Below are 20221 nucleotides of genomic sequence, written 5' to 3' on the forward strand. Positions count from 1 at the left end.
CAGACAGGAAGTGGGGCCTCTTCTTGTTCTTTCTCTACCACATGATGCCAAGGATTCAGGGAAGGCCAACCAAGACCACCCCCCCCCCGACCCCGTCCCACTAACTGGAGTGTTCAGAGGGGTCAGAGCACAAAAGGCCCTCTGTGGTTGCCTTTCTTCTCTGACTTGCCCCTTGAGGTCAGCCTGGAACAGGAGGGACAGCACACACAAGGGGGTCCACCACGTCACCAGCTTCCTCCCACCCCTCAGTTCCCAGAGCCCCTTTTATCATTTGCCACTCAGCAGCCTCAGTTCCCCCAAGATCTTGCTAGAACAGATTCTCAGGCCCTAACCTGGACCTGCAGAATTAAAGTTGCCTTTTCACAAGATGCCCAGGTGGCCCTTCTTCGTCCTTTGAATTTGGAGAAGCCGCCCTGGCTTCGGCCACACCCTGGGCACTGTCTCCAGTCGGGGTCCACTCCAGGAGGGCTGATTCTGATCACTGCAGTCATCATATTGGGCTTGTTCCCGGTCTCACCTCCCTTCCCTTTCTCCTTAATTTTAATATTTGCATTTTATTATAGCTCATGTGTTCTTACAAGCCTCATGGACTCCTTCCAAAACCAAACAGAACCATTTGGAGAAGGGACCATTCTGGGATTTGGACACAGCTCGTCTAATTTGTCCTCCGCACCCTGTCCGTTTTACAGGGGAGGACCCTGAAGCTCGGAGAAGTCAAACAAATAAGCCAACCCAGGGCATTTGCCGAGTGTCTCTGCCAGGGCACCTCCACAGTCTGGAGCCACTCAGACCACATGGATGTTGTATACGCACAACTCTGCTGATAGGGTGCAGAGGGAGGTGTGGGCCAGATCTGCACCCAGCCTGAGACTTCCCAGGGATGCCCTGGGGATCTGCCCAGCATGTTCCATGGGGCGATGGAACCTTGACTGGGAATCTTCATGTACCAACTATTTCCCCCTCTCACTGACCTCAGGAGGAGAGAGAATCAAACACAGGGGGGTGAAGGCAAAAGGAGCTCTGGGTCCCAGACACAAGCCATCAGTATGCAAGCAGCTCCCCTCTGGGAAACCCATCACTCATTCGTGTCCTAACCTTCCCACCTGCCCAGGTCACAGGCAACACGGCCAGTGCACACACCTCGTCTTCATTCTTTAAAAACGGCTGCTGTGTGTGGCCTTTTGCACTCATTCCCAGCTTTCCAGTATGGAGCCCTGACTCTGGGTCCCCTGGAGGAAGAAGTGCCGTCCTGTCAGGAGGGTGCTAGTAAAGTACAGCATACTTTAGGGAGGTGGGGAGGGTGCTGACAGCTGAGGGTCCTGAGCACCTGACCTGGGCTTTTAAGTTATAGAAAGCCATATGGCAGACAATGCTGAGAAACGGGAGAGGGGAGGAAAAACCATTCTAGAACTTTCTGTCTGTGGCCCTGCTCTAAAGCCAACACCTAGCCCCACCCTCACTCCAACCTGCCCTACTACACCAGGCCCACCATGATGCTCTGGGCCCACCAGATATCCCAGGTTAGGGTTTTTTGTTGTTGTTGTTGTTATTCTTGCTTGTTTTTTAAACTGAGATAGTCTCATGTAACCCAGGCTGGCCTCAAGCTTGTTACGTAGCTGAGAACGATCCTCCAGAGTGCTGGGAATCATAGGTATGAGATGTCACTCAAAGATGGACTAACTCCTTAATCCTTAAACTGAACTTCCCAGAAAAAAAAAGCCACACCTTGGTTAAACATTCTACACTGCTGGTTAGCTGATCAGACTTTCAGGGATTGTGGAGAGTTGGAATGCTTCCGGTCCAGGGCCCAATTACCTTGGGCTATTTCAGTCCTCTAAATAACCATGTGTTGCCCACTTGGACTGACTATTTGGAATGTGCAGACCCTTAGGCTTCTACCAACCCCAAAGTTAAGGCTCCCATCAGGCATCTGAAGCCTAGGGCAGGTCCCCCCACTTTGCTGTAACCCACCTCTCTGATGTTCCCACCAGTGGATTTGAAAGGCCTCTTGATTTATGGCTTTGTTCTGCACTATAAAGTCTTCATGAAACTGTTGCCACCCGAACGTGGTATTTGGGGTGATCCGGATCTGTGTTCCTGGGGCTGTGGTCACACATGTTTGGCTCCAGAATAAACCATCCCCCGCTCCCTTTGAGGTGAGAGCTGTGTTTTGCATCCACACCCACTGTAGGGACTTCGAAGCTCACCTCCAGGTCTGGGGAGCAGGCAGTTGCAGGGCCACCGTGGTGGAGAGTGGGGCTGTGGAGTCGCCAGTCAGTCCACAAGCTCACTTTGCTCTTCCCACCTGTGGCTTCTGAACCGAGGTTTCTCTGTGTAAAATGCTGACCCCCAGGACACCTGCTTTGCAGGGGTGCTGTGACACTGAGTGCGATAACTAGTAGAGTGTAATACCTTCCACTAACCTCCGGAGCCGTGGGGACTGCAGCGCTCACGGGGCCTTGGCGCCATCTTGTGGTTCTTCTCTGTCACAACAACCTGATGACTTTCAGAAGCGTCTTAGGCCAGCTGCGCCCTTCAGGTCCCATTCAATTTCTGGCTGGGAGCAGTTTTGAGCAAGCACTTTCCCCACTGCAGAGTCCGCCCCCTCCCTCCCCCTCTCCCAAGCATCAGCCCCCCTCCACCCCCTCCACCCGGTCCTCTTACTCCAGTCTTCTAACGCAGCCCGCCATGCTCCCGTTCCGGCTTCCCTGCGCTCCAGAGCACTGACCGCTGGTGGCTCGGTGGCCTTCTCCCCTTGGCAAGGTAAAGGCAGACTTCCCAAAGTCGTGCTGTCAGCACTTGTCCCGTTCCGGCTTCACTGCGCTCCAGAGCACTGACAGCTGGTGGCTCGGTGGCCTTTTCCCCTTGGCAAGGTAAAGGCAGACTTCCCAAAGTCGTGCTGTCAGCACTTGAAGGAGTGCTGGCTCACAGTGCCTTTTGAAGGAGTGCTGGCTCACAGTGCCTTTTGAAGGAGTGCTGGCTCACAGTGCCTCGCTGACTGAGGGGTGAAGGGAAGGGAGGTGGAGTCAGGTGGAGACCCGGCGCCAGAGACTTCAAAATAAAGTGGAAACTAGACTTGCGGGTAGGAAAGGCTTTTTTAATCCTTATTTTCATGTGTATGAGTGTATGCATGTGTGTAAGAGCACCCGTGTTGTGCAGTGCCTGCGGATGTCAGAAGAGGTTGTTGGAGCGCCTGGAACTGGAGTTATGGACAATTGTTAGCCACCACATGTGGGTCCTCCTCCAGAGCAGTCAGTGCTCTTAACCGCTGAGCCATCTCCTCCAGCCCCAGGAAAGGCATTTCCTTTTCTTTTTCCTTTTTTGTCTTTTTTTGAGACAGGGCCCCCCAGCTGGCCTGGAACTCACTATGTAGACCAGGCTGGCCTGGAACTCACAGAGATCCACCTGCCTCTGCCTCCCAAGTGCTGAGACTAAAGGCATGTGCCATCACACCCAGTTTAAATGGTTGTGTGTGCTAGTTGGTTTTTTGTTGTTGTTGTTGTTTTGTTGTTGTTGTTGTTTTGGTCTTTTTTGTTATCTTGTCCTGTCTTCCCCCTGCCCCCAAGCGCTGAGGAACAAACCCAGGGCCTCTACCAACTGAGCTAGATCCCCAGTCCCACATCCTACTTTTTGAGCAAGCTGTTCATTCTGGACTGGGCTTTGCAGATGACACACAGGCAAGGAGTTGGACTCAACATTACGTCAAAACGGCCTGTGAGGATTAATCTCTGTGTCTGGCTAATAGGATCACTTGCTGCTGACAGAACTATATTACCAACTGTGTAATAAATCTACATCCTTGAAGGAGTATTTCCTCACTTCTTAACCTTCTATAACCAGGTCTATATTACACCAACACAATTAGCAATGCCAGGAAAACGCTGCATAAAAAATATGATGGGTGATGGATATGCTGGGTGTGGTGGTACACGCCTCTAATCCCAGCAGAAGCAGGCAGATCTCTGTGAGTTCAAAGCCAGCCTGGTCAACATACATAGTTTGAAGTCAGCCTGGTCTACATAGTGAGTTCCAGGCCAGCTGGGGCTACAGGGAGACCCTGTCTCAAAAAATACAAAAGATGGGTAGGGCAAAATTTGTTCATCTTTTTTTATTTTTATGTGTGTGTATGTGTGTTGTGCCTGCACATGTGTAAGTGCATCCATATCATGTGGTGTCCACAGACTGAGGGTGTCAGATCCCCTGGAACTGGAGTTACAGATGGTTGTTAGCTGCCATGTGGGTACTGGGATTTGAACCCAGGTCTTCTGCAAAAAGTCAGTGCTCTTAATGCTGAGCCATCTCTCCAGTGCACTAACTCATATTTAAACTAGACATGATTTTGTTTCTTTTTAAATCTGGGTTGGGGAGAGGCTCAGTGGATACTTACTAGGCAAGCACTGAGGATCAGAGTTCAGATCCCCAGAACCCATGCGAAAGCTGGGCAGGCATGGCAGCTGCTGTAATTCCAGTACTCAAAACACAGAGATGAGGGGTACCTGGGGCTGGACTAGCTGGAATTAGCAAGATCTGGGTTCAGCAAGAGACCCTACCTCAACAAATAAAGTGGATTGAGGAAGACACCCAATTGTTAACTTTCAGCCTCCACAAACGTGTCTACACATGCACAAACGCCAGGCGCACACATACACACTTATACACATACACACACACACACACAGAGTTCATCAAAATTCAAAATAAGTTTCCTACAGGGATGGCAATACTGGTGGGTCTCAGCACAAGCCAGGCTTCTCAAGCGCCTGTTGGTGGTGGCTGTGCTGCACGTTGTCAAATACTGAGCACCACTGGACTCCACGCATGGGACACACCAGCACCCTCACAACTTTCAAAGATGTCTCCAAACACTGCCCAGTGTCCTCTGGGGAGCAGACTCCTTCCGTGGAGGGCCACTGGCTTCCATGGATCAGTAAGAAGGGGTTAGTGCCACTTCAGCCCAGCCCTGCAGCCCAGTACTCCAGCCCGCTACCACAGCCCATCAGCAGTTCTGCCCGAGCATCAGATCCAAGTTCTTCATTCCCATAACACCTATAGTCACAAACACACTCCTCCAATTGAGAGACATTAAATACAGGAGAACGGTCATTTTATGTCATGGCAAAAGAATAAAAACAAAAGAACACAGACCTTCTAGGCTGGGAAGACGCTCAGTCAAACATGCTCTCGATGAAGACCTGATTTCCAACCCAGAACGCACATAACAAAAGCTAGATGTGGTGGCCCATGACTGTTATCCTGACACTGGGGAGTGAGACAGGACGCTGCTCCCTGGGACTCGCTGGCCAGCCACAAATGGTGAGCTCCAGGCTAATGAGAGATGGTTTCAAAGCACAAGCCGGATGGCTCCTGATCAAGGACACCTAAGGTTGTCCTCTGGGTACCACACACACACACACACACGAACACATCCATCCAAAGAATACAGACATCACAATGATCTATTTCCAAAGGCAATAGATTTACACTACCCTGGAATTTTTATAAATAAGATGACTTCGTATTAATAAACAATTTATATCCAATTAGTTTTTTTTCTAAGTTCAAGAACATTTAAAATCTCATACTTTTTATATACACAGGATTTTATTTTGTATTGCTATACCAATTTCATTACAGACCAAAGGAGAAGAGGAGGCAAAAGTGCCACACCCAGTTCCTAGTTTCCAACAGGCTTTCCTACCTGGAAGACTGTCCTGTTCCATTCAGGACAGACAGGAGACCCTGTTTTAACAGTCACCACTAAAAGACACATTTCTAGTCACTGCACATCAAGGTGGAGGAACTGTCCCACATGAAAAATACATGCAGAAAAAGGGGCAGATCAAAGTCGTCACGACACCTCAATGCGGGCCTCGTTTGTGGAGCCAGGTGCATGTGATTCCTGTCTGCCTTTCCCACGAGTTTTACTGGGTTTCCACCTAATGGTGTTCATCAAGGCAAACAAATCCTTCTCTGAAAAGGTCTCAATAGAAACAAACAGCAAGCTTTTGGCACAAAGAGGGCACCATCAGTAACATATACCAGGCACAGCTTTTTGTTGGACTAGTGACAAGATAATCATTTTGGTTAGTGATGTGTCCAAGCACTGCTCTGTAGTCCTGAGCACCAATGGCAGAGAACTTGGAAGGGTTTGCCCCACCAAGTTATGAAATTATATAGACAGAATATAATACAGAACTTCAAAATCTAAGGACTTTGGCATTTAATAATGAGACAAATGGCATTAAAACTGCTTCTGCCCTTCCCCTCACCCTGCTGGGTTTTTCCCAATAGCAGTTTTTAGGGCAAACGGATCCTTTTCTGAAACCTTTAGGAAATTGTAAATAAAGAGCCAACTTCTGCACCGAAGGAGGTTAACACATACACAGCCTTTAGTAATGCGCGAGATGTACACTGTTCTTTTCTGAAGCAGTCTTAAGGGACATGTGGATAAACAGCAAAGCAATCCGGCTTTTCCTGGTAGCCTTGGAAACAGACCAACCTTCTGAAGACAGTTCTCTAACAGTAAACCCTAGGTGATCTCGCGTACATGATTCGGAATATGAAGATTTGTAGCATCTCAGACCAACCAGCTTGTACTTAACGGCAAAATACTCTAAAAAAGTCATCAAGTAACTTTAAATAGATGAACGGATCCCAGAGTCCTTGAGGGACAACAAACCATTTATTCAAAGTTACACAACAATTGGAAGGGTAACAGCTTCCTAGGACATGAAGGCATTTCTGACCGCTTCCTGTCCCAGCTGAGCATGAGGAGAGTGGCCGGGGCAGCTCCCCTGGGCTCAGCACAGCCTCCTGCGGCCTCATCCTCCCTCCCCTAGTGGCCAGCATGCTCTGCATTGACAACAGCATGCTGAGGGCCAATTACAATGGCACTGGCCTAATTATTAATGTCAGACTCCTGCTTGGACGTCTCCCTAAGTTTCTTCCACATGTTAAGCAATGCCTGCATTCACTGGACGGAATCTCGGAAGTGTCCCTGAAGGTAAGTGCATGTTCGTCTGGAAAACTGTCACCTTTCACTTGGCTCCTGGATTCTAAATTCAGTAGCACTGACCACACCCGAGCTGGAATGCTGGGTAGATTCTTTTGACCAGGCTGTCAGGTGGGTGGCTGGGTCTCTCCCCGTAATAGCTCACTCATGTAAAGCTGCACCTGTGTAACAAGGCCCTGCGGCAGAGTGCAAGGCCTAGAGTTTCATCTGCTTCCCGTCAACTACAAGTGAGGTCATATGCCACCTAAAATCTCATCGGGAAACTGCAGGGACAGCAGGCCGTACCAACGGCTGGTGGTCGACCCTGAGAATTCACTGAAGACACGGGAGTATGCCCGGCCGTGGCCGACAACAGGTGCTGGGCACACAGCCTGTCCTGCCACTCAGACCTATAGTTCAAAACTAGATGTGACAGATGCAGGCACGCCATGCAGCTGTTTAAACCTCCCAGTGAGTCCTCATCCTGGGTAAACAACCTCCCCGAACATTATTTTCTCCTAAGGTCTACAGCGTCCCAGCTCATTCCCAGTAGTATCACGCACAGGACGAAAGCCCAATCAACCAGCAGTGTGAGCTCTCTATAAAGGATTATCAGGAGGAAAAGAAATGTGTCCATCTGGTACAGTTGTTACTGATAAAGGAAAAAAGCAATTCCAGTGTTATGCTGACAGTACAAAATGGTGCAGCTCAGGAATCAAGGATGTAGAACCACAGCAGCTGGGTTCAGTCAGGTTGGCGGTATCCAGTGCCACCCAGCTCTGAGTCTCCTGGCCTAGCGCATGCCCAGGATCTGCCTGCTCTTTAGCTGGTAGCTCTTTTCAATGTCTGACAGGGCTTGAGCGCGCAACTGGGCAGCATGGAGCCTCTTCTTCAGGTCCTTGCACCTGGACTTGGGGCCAGGCTGGCTCTCGGAGCTCTCACTCCTTAAGGCGTTCTCTTTGCTCTCGCCACCACGGAAGTGAACCTTCTTCTTGGTCATCGAGGATGGGAAGTCAAGAAGTTCTTTAGAAAGAAAGAGAAAAGCCCTGAGCAAGAGTTCAACTCCCACATGCTTATCGACCGGTATCTGTCCCTTTCAGCTGGCACATGAATCCAGACCTGTATGGTCTTCTCTGCTATACCGGGAAGGTCAAGGGCACCGGCCTGGCAGAAATTGACCAGGTTTGTCTTTTTAAGGTTTATTTTTAATTATATGTCAAATATCAAGGAACAAATGTTTTGTCCCTTTAACAATCAATTTTTCTCTTAAGGTTAAATGCACTAGGGCTGATGGACCACAACACAACACTCTGGAAACCAGAGTTACTTATCCCTATTCCTGAAAACCAGTGACAGGACACATCGCTTCAGAACAGGAAGCAGCAGCTTCCTTACAGACACCTGCAGTGCCGGTTTGCGCTCAGGAACACATTGCAAAGCCAGCCTAAGCAATTGCAACGTGAACACGGCAAGCGACCGTGAACCTGAGGCACACGTTTCACATGTAACAAAACCCACACTTACGGTGACATCATCACTAACTGACAGAATTAGTGGGGATTAGAGCCTCGCAGGTTTCAATTCCAGAATTGTCTTTAAATTTTCTTTTGTGTGCATTTAAAGGAAGTATGTTTAAATATCTATTGAGTTCGTACTGTGGGCCACTATGAGCCAAAGACGCTTTTCTAGTAGAAGACAGGCCACAAACACTAAGTGCAGATGGGGATCTCAGAGTGGTGTGTGCCGAGGAGACAACAGAGATGGAGAACCAGCCAAGCAGTGCTTGTAGAGACAAGAACCTGAGAAGTCAATTCCGAGCAGACCGTGGAGGATGAAGGAAGCTCTCTGGATGAAGGGCAGGAGGAAGCTGGCTCCCAGGAGCACCCTCACCTCCTCCACTGTGTTTCAGAGCACAGGTGTCTCAGCAGACCTTAACTCTACTGTCTAAAACATACCTGCTGCCTTCCATCACCGTAAAACCCCCACAGTGTTCCATCAACATTATCTTTCTAGTGGGACAGTTGGGTCAGAAAAAAAAGGTGTTTAGAAAAAGAATAGTATTTCATTCAATAGAAGACAAGGGATGCCTCGGTGACCAGACAGGGAAGCTTGAGAAAAGATATGGCTACAGGACTGGCTTCCCAGTTCTAAACTTCAGTCTGGGGAGGGAGGGAGAGGGGTGGAGAACACCTTCAATGTCCTGGGCTCTTGCTCACACCTGCCCTGCCCCCACTGCTTTTCTCACACTGTGGCTCTAACATACTCATCCTATAATGCTCAGTGCTCTAAGTCTGAGCCAGTGTACACTGTGGCTGGCTTTAAACACTCACTCTGATTTACATCTATCATCCCCTGGCGTGAAACCCAATGTCCTCACCCAACTGCTCTAATCCTTTGTTCAAAGTCTATCAGGATGAAATGAGATGTCAACACACCCTAGGCTGAAAAGCCATCCCAAATGGTCCCCACCGTTCTCTGGAGTTTGAGGCATGAAATACACACAGGAAACTTATCCCCTTGCATCATCAACTTGATCAGGGTTCAGATCTGTTCTGTCTTTATGGAACTCAGTGTGGAATCTGAACAATGCTGAGTTAAAAGTCCTGAAGGAGAATCATTACAAGTTCCAGACCAGCCAGGAGTCAGGTGTGGTGGCATATACCTTCAATTCCAGTACTTGGGAGGCAGAGGCAAGCAGATCTTCGTGAGTTTCAGGACAGCCAGTGCACACTGAGTATCTGCAGGGTACCCTGTCTCACATAAACAAATAAGAAAAAATAAAACAAAAACAACAACAAACCCTAAAATGGCACAGTGATATTTAGAACAAAGTGTCTTAACAGTCTCAGCCCCCACCACTCTCACTACAATGCTACTGTGTATTTTTGGAAGGTGGAAAGGCAGCCTTCACTGCTCCACACAGGGAAAGTCACTCACTCTGGAGAGCTGGGAGAGTGGCCCACACCTCCAATCCCAATGCTTGGGAGGCTGAGGCAGGAGTACAGTGAGTAAGCTTGAACTGTATCCAGGCCAGCCTGGGCATCAGAGGAAAATCTGATTTCCAAAAACATAAAAGAAAAATAATTATGGGAAATTCAAATCTCCACTTTGTTCTGGTTTAGTTTTTTTTGAGACAGGATCTCCCTGTAGCCCCAGCTGACCTGGAACTATGTAGCTCAGGCTGGCCTGGATCTCACAGAGATCCACCTGCCTCTGCCTCCCCAGTGCTGGGACTAAAGGTGTGGGCCACACTTGGCTAACTATGTCTAATAAGGTGGTGACTAACATCTCAGGTCTCAGAACCCAGGAAATAAATCACTGCGCCTACAGAATCTCATTTCCACCAAAGTGCATATAGTCAGTAAAGGTCACCTGAAGACTGGAAACTGTAAAATAAGAGCTAGCACAGCCCCTCTGAGGGCCACCCTGGGGTGCACGGCATCCACCACCACCCACAGCAGCCTGCACAGAGCCCAGCCTCATACCTGGGCTGCTTGCCAGAGACAGGAACTTCTGCTCCTTCAGCAGGCTATAGCTCTTCACCAGACTCTCGGCTCTCGCCAGTTTGTCTTCGGCTAGTCTCTCTCGCATACAAAGTTCACGTTCCTTCTCTTCAAACGGGAAGGGAAACAGACAATGAACAGGGAATTCTGGCTCTGACGATCCCCTTTCTTATCACTCCTCTAGCAAGCCTGGCCATCTATGAATGACACTCTGCCCGAGGCTCCCCACCAGGCAGCTCGGCTGTGCTGGGTTTTAACTAGCTAGGTTAGCTGATGTTTCCTCCTAAGAACGTGTTGACGCACCAGGACAAAGTGTATTCGAGAAACTCATTTGAGATTCCTGCTCCCCACAAAAGACAGGTTAATAGTCAATTCTCAGGGAGTCTCCTTGCCTCACAGCACAGCTCCTCCTGATTCTGTGATAACATCCATGAAGGGGGGCACAGGAGGGAACAACCACAACACAAGGGGCAGGGGTTTTCTATATTGTGCTGGTTTTGCTTGCTTTGAGAAACGGTCTCCCTGTATAGACCAGGCTGGCGAGTGAGCACAGGCCACCACATCTAACACACAGGGTATTTTCAGTTTAGCCACAAAGCCCATTTGTCATGGCCCAGAACTCAGTGACCAGATTTCAGTTGCTGTATGAAATTACAAAACACCAGGAAGGCAGGCGTGGTGGCACACGCATTTAGTCCCAGCACTCGGGAGGCAGAGGCAGGTGGATCTCTGTGATTTAGTCCCAGCACTCGGGAGGCAGAGGTAGGTCGATCTCTGTGAGTTTAAGTCCAGCCTGGTCTACACAGTGAGTTCTAGGCCAGCTGGGGCTACAGAGAGACTGTCTCAAAAAGATCCCCCCCAAAAAACAAAAAAAAAAAACAAAAAAACCTACCAGGAAACGTGTTAAGAAAACACATTAAGAAGTGCACTGAGCACTTCCCCAGCGTCATGATATCAGCTCCCTTACACCAGGAGTCAGGGCCGCACCAAACCCATCAATGCTCTCCACATCTACTCAAACAAGACAGCAAGGGCTGGTTAAGAGCACTGGCTACTGGCTGCTCCTTCAGAGGACCTGAGTTTGATTCCCAGCACCCGCTAGCAATCATCCATAACTCCAGTTCCAAGGGGTCCAACACCGACTTCTGCCTTCTGTGGGCACTGCATGAGTTAGGATGACACACATGCAAGCAAAACTCTCATAAAATTTAAAACAAACAGAAATCAAATAGAAATGTAAAAGGCCGGGTGCAGTGGTGCACACCTTTAATCCCAGCACCCGGGAGGCAAAGCCAGGCAGATCTCTGTGAGATGAGGCCAGCCTGGTCTTCACAGTCGAGTTCCAGGCCAGCTGGAGCTACAGGGAGACCCCGTCTCAAGAAAAGGAACAGAAGGTTCTACCGGCCTGTGTGTATAAGCTTCTGTTCAGGCACAGCCACGCGCCTGCGCCCCCGGCTGGAGCCGACTTACGCTCCAGACTCTCCTCTCGGGCTCTGAGCGCTCGCTCTCGCTCCTGCAGCTGCCTTTCCTTTAGCCTGAGCTCACTCAGCACAGGACTGCAGTCCGGCAGCTTTGCAGGCTCGCCTGAGCGCCTCCCTCTCCTCTCAAGATTTCTCTTTTGCTCTTCTGCAACCAAGTCTGCAATCAAAGCATTCTCAAGAATTTCTTCCACTGAAGGTCGATGGTAATCCTGGGGAAAATCATGTGCATTCTGATTACAAAACAGAGCATCTGTCTTTTCGGGATGGCATTTAAAAAATATCTTATTATTTTTATTTTATGTGTATGTATGTACTGCCTGCATGTAGGTAAGTGCACCCATGTCGTGCAGTGCCCTCAGAGGTCAGAAGAGGCTGTTGGATCCCCTGGGACTGAGGTTACAGACAGTTGTTAGCTACCACGTGGGTGTTGGGATTCAAACTCAGGTCTTCTGCAAGAACAGTCAGTGTTCTTAACCACTGAGCCATCTCCCTAGCCCCAGAGCATCTGTCTTAAGAAAAACAGTTATAGGGCTAGAGAGATGGCTCAGTGGTTAAGAGCACTGGCTGTTCTTGCAGAAGACCTGGGTTTGAATCCCAGCACCCACATGACAGTTAACAATTGACCATAACTCCAGTTCCAGGGGATCTGATGCCTCTTCTATCCTCCTCTGGCACTGTGAGACACGGGTACACTTAGACACATGCAGGTGTAACACACACATAAAGATATAAGTCAGGTGTAACACACACATAAAAAATAAGCCAGATGTGGTGGCCCACACCTTTAGTCCCAGCACTCGGGAGGAAGAGGCAGACAGATCTCTGTGACTTTGAGGCCAGCCTGGTCTACATAGTGAGTTCCAGGCCAGCTGGAGCTATAGGGAGACCCTGTCTCAAAAAGACCAAAAAAAAAAAATTAAAATTAAAAAAAAAATTGTTTTTAAAGCAGTTCCATTAGAAGGCTGAGTACGTCCCTTATACAAGCTCACTGGCAGCAAGGTCTGTCTCCCCCTCCTCATCCATCCCCTCCTTGCCTGCATGTAAGCGCACGTGTACGCAGTACCCTCAGAGCCCAGAAGAGGGCATTTGATCTCTTGGAACTGGAGTTACAGATGGTTGCTAGCTGCCATGTGGGTGCTGGGAACTGAACTCAGGGCCTCTGCAAGAGCAGCCAGTGAGTGGTCTTAACCACTGAGCCATCGCTCCAGCCCTTATTCCACCTGTCTACAGAACTGGCTGTGTCCCTGTGCGATGCTCACTCGCTTGCCAGGCGCTTGTAGCCCTGCTGGAGTCTGCTTTGGGAAGTGCCACTCTTGCTTCCCTGAAGCGTTGAGGAGGACACCCTCTTCCCAACCTCCAGTCCTACACTTCCCCCGGATCCACCGCAGCCCCACAGCATCTCCTCTCTGCTCTTCCCTTAGCAGACAACAGACACTCTGCCTCCCCACCAGCTAGCGTTTGCTCAGAAAACCTTTTTTGGATTTTTTTCCCTCTCCTCTGTCTGCTCCTCCTTCCCCCTCATTCTGGTCTCTAATCTCTTGGCTAGAGCTGGAAGGAAAGTAATAAGGTCCCATTTGTGGCTGTGTTTCCAGTCTTTCCTTGCCGCTGACCATCTGTTAGGGTGGCAGATGGTTAAGGAAACCAGAAGGCAGGCTGGCTGGCGAGGAGGAGCCTTGACCTGTGCTCACGTGGATTTGGCTAAGGGGACTGACAACATTTCTTGAGTCTCCTTCAGCCTATGAAAAAGAACATGTACTCCAAAGTTTAACTGAGAGATTAAAACAGACAGTGCACAACCTTGAAAACTTTACCTTTAAATTCAACATCCTCGTAATGATGTCATTCAATTCGTCAGAGTAACGGTACGGGATTCGCCTGAATTTACCGTCTCGAATTTTCCCAGCTAATTCTTTTTGGTTAAAAGCTGTAAATGGAGGCCTGGGATTTTTTTTAAAAAAGGAAAAGGGGAAAAAAAGAGGGAAGAAAGAAGAGGAAGGGAAGGAGGGGAAGGGAAGGAGGGGGAAAGAGAAATGGTTTTAAACATCTAACGGTGAACGCATGTGACAGACACCAAAACAAGCGGTTAGGTTCCACTTTGAACGTCATGTTTGGCTGCTGAGCTGTGACCTGGGGGCTGCCCACACATCCCAGGACACTCCGCAGCACCCTGGCTTCCACCCTCTAGACACCTGGACACAGAAATGTCTCCTGACAATGCCAGTCACCACCCCAGAGAACCACAGATCTTCAGAATAGTTTAGTAGGGAGGAAATGGAAGGAAGAGGGTTAAGACTGGAGCTCTTGTTCGGATCCCAGAGCTTCCCTGAATCCCTGCTTTATTCTGCTTGGTCTTTACAGTAACTTTACACCTGCCTGACCTACGAAGTCTGCCTTGAGCTACAGTCAGTTTCCCCAGGAGCACTGAGACCCCAGAGTTCCATTCTTAATTTGTAAACACTGGGTTTTTTCTTAAACTGTCCTAACTTAATTCCAACAATTTTTTAAATTCCTTCAGAGTCAGAAAGCAGAGTCCAGTGACAGGTGACCACAGTATAAGCCCAGCCCAGGCTTCAGCCTTTGTCCCACTCACATTAATGCACACAGCTCATATAGCAGGCAGCCCAGCGACCAGATGTCCGACTTCTCATTATAGGACATTCGGCTCATCTGTTCCTAGAGCAGGAGGCAAGAAAGAACAAAGGAGGTGAAAGCTTAGTTTGTTTTAAGACTTAAAAAAATCAGGCCGGGCATGGTGGCACACACCTTTAACCCCAGCACTTGGGAGGCGGAGGCAGGTGGATCTCTGTGCCAGCCTGGTCTACATAGTGAGTTCTAGGACAGCTGGGGCTACAGTGAGACCCTGTCTCAAAAAAGATTAAAAAACAAAACAAAAACTTAAATCTGGCAGAGTACAGTGGCACACATCTTTAATTCCAGCATTCAAGAGGCAGAGGGAGAGACAGAGCTGTGAGACCAAGGCCTGTTCTACACAGCAAGTTCCAGGTAGCGGGGCTACAGGGAAACTGTCTCGACAAGGCAACAACAACAACCTGAGGGCTGGGGATACAACTCGGCTGGCAGAGCACTTAACTGGGTCACAAAACCCTGGGTCAGATCCAGGTACCACATAAATAAGGCGTGGTAGCTCAGGCCTGTAATTCCAGAAGATCAGCAATTCAAGTTCATCCTTAGATATATATTAAGTTCTAGGGCGCAAACATTACATGAGATACTGGCAATACTGTCTCAAAATAAATAATGAGCTTAAAATAGGGGCTAAGAGCACTGACTGCTCTTGCAGAAGGCCAGGTAGGATTCCCAGCACCCACACAGAGGCTAACAACTATCCGTAACTCCAGTTCCAGGGGTTCTGATGTCCTCTTCTGGCGTCTGCAGGCACTACACGTGGTACACTTACATGCAGGCAAACACACACACACATGCACATGCGCGCAGCGGGGCAGTGGTGGCTGGAAAGCGCAGCAGCAAGAGCAGCAGGACTCCAGTTTGGTCCCCAGAACCCACATCAGGCAGCTCACAACCAGCACCCACATCAGGCAGTTCACAATGGCCTGTAACAACTCGGGGGATCGGAGGCCCTCTTCTGGCCTCCACAGGCACCAGACACACATACACATCAATAAAAGTATTTTTTTTAATATTTCATTTTTATTTTATGAGTGTATTGCCTACATGTATGTGAGTGCACCCGTGTCGTGCAATGCCACGGAGGTCAGAAGAGGGCTACGGATTTCCCTGGAACTGGAGTTAAGGACGGTTAGCAGTCGCCATGCGGGTGCTGGGAATTGAACCTGGGTCCTCTGCAAGAGCAGTCAGTGCTCTTAACTGCTGAGCCATCTCTCCAGCCAAGTAAAAGTATTTTTTAAATCAAAATAATGAATGAATCAGAGGAAACTCCAGAGTAATCAAAATATGCACTTAACTCTCATCTCAACAGATACAGGCACAAATATCTAACTCAATTAAACAATTAAATTTAAAAATTAATTCATTTTTGTTTTCTTTCTTGGTCTGCTGGTATAAACCCCACAGTGACTAGCACCCTGACCCCTCTGCCTGCCTTCCCCAGGCCAACCCTGCTGCAGCTGCTCTCAGCAGGCTTCCAGATAAGTGTCAAAATCTCTTATCTAGGAGGCTGTCGGTGCCCCTCTAGCAGGTGAGGCTGACGGGGCACCTCTGGACAGCTACCACCTTAGGGAAACTGAACCCCTCTAATTACTAGGGCAGGTGGGGGAGGAACAAAAGAATCGCACAGGTGTTAATTTTTCCAACTCACTTCTCAGTAATTTTCCTTTGGTTAAAGGCTTTCTATTTGGAATATGATACTGTGAGAAACAGCATTGTTCTGACTTTGTTCAGACACAGAATCACAAACCTGCTGTTCTATCCCACTGCCACATCTATTAGCATTGCTTAGAAGCCTCTGGAAAATCCTAAAAATGTTTTTGAACTACAAAGAGGTGAGTCAGCCATCTGTCCATCCTTGCTCAGATTGCATAGCTCACACATCCGAGCTTCCGTCCCTTGTAGACTGAAGCTCGTGCTCTTCTTTAGGTCTTTCTGAGACAGGGTCTCCTTGTAGCCCCCAGCTGGCCTGGAACTTACAGAGATCTGCCTGCCTCTGCCTCCCGAGTGCTGGAACTAAAGGTGTGTGCCACCATGTGCAGCTACACTGAAGCTCTTTAAAAGCCATCAGACAGGGGCTGAGAGATGGTTCAGTGGTTAAGAACACTGTTGTTCTTGCAGAAGACCCAGGTTCAAATCCCAGGACCCACATGGCAGCTAACAACTGTCCCTAACTGTAGTCCCAGGGGATCCGACAGCCTCTTCTGACCTCCTCGGGCACTGCATGACATGGATGCACTTACCTTCATGCAGGCAATACACGCACACACATAAAATAAAAATAATAAATATTTTTTGAAAAATAATAAAATTAGGGCTGGGTGTGGTGGCGCACACCTTTAATCCCAGCACTCAGGAGGCAGAGGCAAGCAGATCTCTGTGAGTTCAAGGCCAGCCTGGTCTACATATACTGAGCCATCCTCCAGTCCATGCTTAAATCTGCATTAAAACCATTTGACAAAAAAAAAAAAAAAAAACAAAAAAACTCATTTCATCTTTGTAATCCTAGCCCTTAGCACATGGTAGTCATTAAAAACATAAAGGGCTCAGCGGTAGAGTGCCTGCCTCACATGCATAAGGTCCTAAATTCAATCCTCAGTGCTGAGAGGGGAAAAAGAGGAGAGAACATAAATGTAAAATGAACAGTATTAGGAATTCTAGGCTACTGGATTTCCTAACAAAGCAATCCAAACCTCGGTTTCTTTGACATCAGACCCTGAGGGGCCTCTCAGTTCTGAGTACTCACAGGAGACATGTAATACGGAGTCCCTACAAACGTTCTGGCAAAACTCGTATCGTGGCTTAATATCCTGGCGAGCCCGAAGTCTCCGAGCTTGACGTTCTGCTTGCCGTCTAGGAAGACATTGGCTGGCTTCAGATCCCGATGTAATACAATGTGACCACCATCACTTCGTCTGTGACATTCTTTCAGGGCCAGCGTCAACTGAGTCATCACTCGAAGGACAAAGTCTTCATCTAAGTATTGTCTGAAACAGAAGCAATTAGACAGCAAAAACTCCTGAATAAAAACAGTTCAAATGTGGGATAAGGTTAATTTTTTTTTTTTTTTTTTTTTTGCCTTTTTGAGACAGGGTCTCCTTGTAGCCCCAGCTGGCCTGGAACTTGCAATGTTTAAACCAGGCTGGCCTCGAGCTCACAGAGATCTACCTGCTACTGCCTCCCCAACTGCTGGAACTGAAGGCCTGTGCCACCATGCAAGCTAAGGCTAAATTTCTTTTTTTTTTAAAATATTTCATTTATTATTATTTTATTTTATGTGTAGGAGTGTACTGCCTATGTGTATTTAAGTGCACCCGTGTCGTGCCAATGCCTGCGGAAGACAAAAGAGGCTGTCAGATCCCCTGGAACTGGAGTTACAGACAGTTGTTAGCTGCCATGTGGGTGCTGGGATTCGAACCCAGGTCCTCTGCAAGAACAGTCAGAGTTCTTAACTGCCGAGCCATCTCTCCAGCCCCCTAAATTTCTTTTAAGTGCACAAATATGGAAATAAATTATCAGATATGAAACATGGATGCTGATTCACTGGTAATTTTCTACCGCACCATGGACTCACCAAACCAATACAACACTCCACCACATCACAAAGGACTGTTCGTTCCCAACAGGACGTGTGTAACAGCAACAAGCCTCGCTCCACCTGCAGCCTATAGGCAAAGGGTCACATTTACCTCTCCTTGGTCCCTTTTGTGATGACACTGGCCAGGTCCCCTCCTTCACAGTATTCCATTACAATGTACAGGGTTGTGCTGGTTCTGTCAATAATCCGATCGTAGTAACGGACGATGTTTGGATGTTTCAGTTCACGGAGCAAATTCACTTCAGAAACAAGCATCTGTTTCTCTGCTTCTGTCATGGAGCCATAGTCGAGCTCTTTCCAAACCAAGATCTGAATGGGATCGTTTCCAAGACAGGAGAGTTGATTATCTGCCCCCATTTCAACATGTCTTATAGAATTAGGTCATCCTGGCGCTGATACTGTCCGTCTGACAGGATCTATCACCTAGGAGGCAAACTCTGGCTATGTCTGAGCGGGTTTCTAGACTGGGTTAACCTCTGAATGTAGGTAAGGCCATTCCCTGCGTTGCAGTTCTGGACTGCATAGACAGACTCATGTCTGCTTCCCGACCACTGGTGCAACATGACCAGCTGCCACGGCCCCCCACGCCATGGCTTCCCGGCTTGACGGCCTGTGCCCATCGCTTTCCCGCACCCTCAGGCTCTGAGCCAAAGCAAACCCTTCCCTTCCTAAGTGGCTCCTGTCAGGTATTTTGGTGCAGGAACAAAGAGAAGTTACTAACAGTCATGACCGTGTAATCCGGCTCGGTCCTCCTGGGGTGCCCCGAGTCTACTGAATAATCTTCAACGCTCAGGACTCACTAGGTCTCAGCATCCCGGCCACCAGCTGCCGGATGGGAAACTGACACAGGCACTCGGTGCGGGGGGCGGGGCCCAGTGTAGACACATGCCTGGCCTCGGACCCCGCCCCCGGCCCCGGCCCCCCGCATCCCACAGGCGGCCTCCTCCGCACGCCTCTCCCGGCACAGGTCTAATCCGGATTGCACCGGGTTCAGGGCCCCGATCACCTTGCCGTCGCTCTTCCTCCGGATCTTCTGGCAGCGGCCGTAGGAGCCCGTACCGATGCTGTGGAGCACCTCGTAGTCCTCCACGCGGGACGGCATGGCGGCACCCCTCAATGAACCGCGCCGCCGCGCCTGGGTTCAGCCCGCTGCGGGTTAACCGCGGGTCAAGAGCGCCGCCGGATAACCGCGGGTCAACGCGCTGCGGGTTAACCGCGGGTCAAGAGCGCCGCCGGATAACCGCGGGTCAACGCGCTGCGGGTTAACCGCGGGTCAAGAGCGCCGCCGGATAACCGCGGGTCAACGCGCTGCGGGTTAACCGCGGGTCAAGAGCGCAGCCGGATAACCGCGGGTCAACGCGCTGCGGGTTAACCGCGCCGTCCGAGCTGGGCTCAACCCCCGCCGGGTAACCGCGCCGCCCGTTAACCCCGAGCTGCGACCCCGCCGGGTTAACCGCGCCGGCCGACCCTGCTCCACCGCTGGCCGGGTCAACCGTCGCGGGCCCGCAGCCTGGCTGTCTATTGGCGGCGGGCGAAGGCGCCTTTTAGCTCTGATTGGCTAAGAAAACACAACACCCCTAAGCATCCTGGGAAAACGGGTGTCGCTAGGCAACCGCGGCGGCCGGCGTCGACTTCCGCGTTGAGTGTGTCTCAGGCGGTCAGGCCCTGCCGTACTAATTGCTTTTTTCCCGATATTTTATTTATTGTTTTTATTTTATGTGTGTGAGTGTATGCGTGTATGTGTGTAAGCGCACTGCATGTGTGTAAGTGCACTGCACGTGTGTAAGCGCACTGCATGTGTGTAAGCGCACTGCATGTGTGTAAGCGCACTGCACGTGTGTAAGCGCACTGCACGTGTGTAAGCGCACTGCATGTGTGTAAGTGCACTGCACGTGTTTGAGTGCCCTACAGTGTGTAAGCGCAATGCACTGTGTAAGTACACTGCATATGTGTAAGCGCACTGCACGCATGTAAGTGCACCTGAGTCGTGCAGTACCCAGGG

General features: G+C 49.5%; 1 protein-coding gene across 3 annotated transcripts; it reads right to left on the reverse strand.

Moving 5' to 3' along the window:
- Positions 1–5600: 5600 nt before the first annotated feature.
- Nek2 (NIMA related kinase 2) lies at positions 5601–19734 on the reverse strand. 3 transcript variants are annotated; one of them, XM_029559476.1, is made up of 9 exons: positions 19428–19734; positions 19226–19374; positions 18311–18528; positions 17368–17608; positions 14566–14648; positions 13787–13913; positions 11965–12184; positions 10477–10602; positions 5601–8014 (listed from the first exon to the last, which is right to left on the reverse strand). In XM_029559476.1, exons 2-9 carry the CDS (start codon positions 19319–19321, stop codon positions 7785–7787), a joined length of 1341 nt encoding a protein of 446 aa, XP_029415336.1. In that variant the 5' UTR covers positions 19322–19374; positions 19428–19734; the 3' UTR covers positions 5601–7784. The 3 variants fall into 3 exon arrangements, with proteins under 3 accessions (XP_029415336.1, XP_029415335.1, XP_017651523.1); XM_029559475.1 differs by having other exon boundaries at positions 19226–19734; XM_017796034.2 differs by lacking the exons at positions 19226–19374; positions 19428–19734 and adding an exon at positions 18941–19140.
- Between the last annotated feature and the right edge of the window lie 487 nt (positions 19735–20221).

Source organism: Nannospalax galili, unplaced genomic scaffold, assembly GCF_000622305.1.
Source record: "Nannospalax galili isolate Female #2095 unplaced genomic scaffold, S.galili_v1.0 scaffold648, whole genome shotgun sequence".
NCBI classification, from domain to species: domain Eukaryota; kingdom Metazoa; phylum Chordata; class Mammalia; order Rodentia; family Spalacidae; genus Nannospalax; species Nannospalax galili.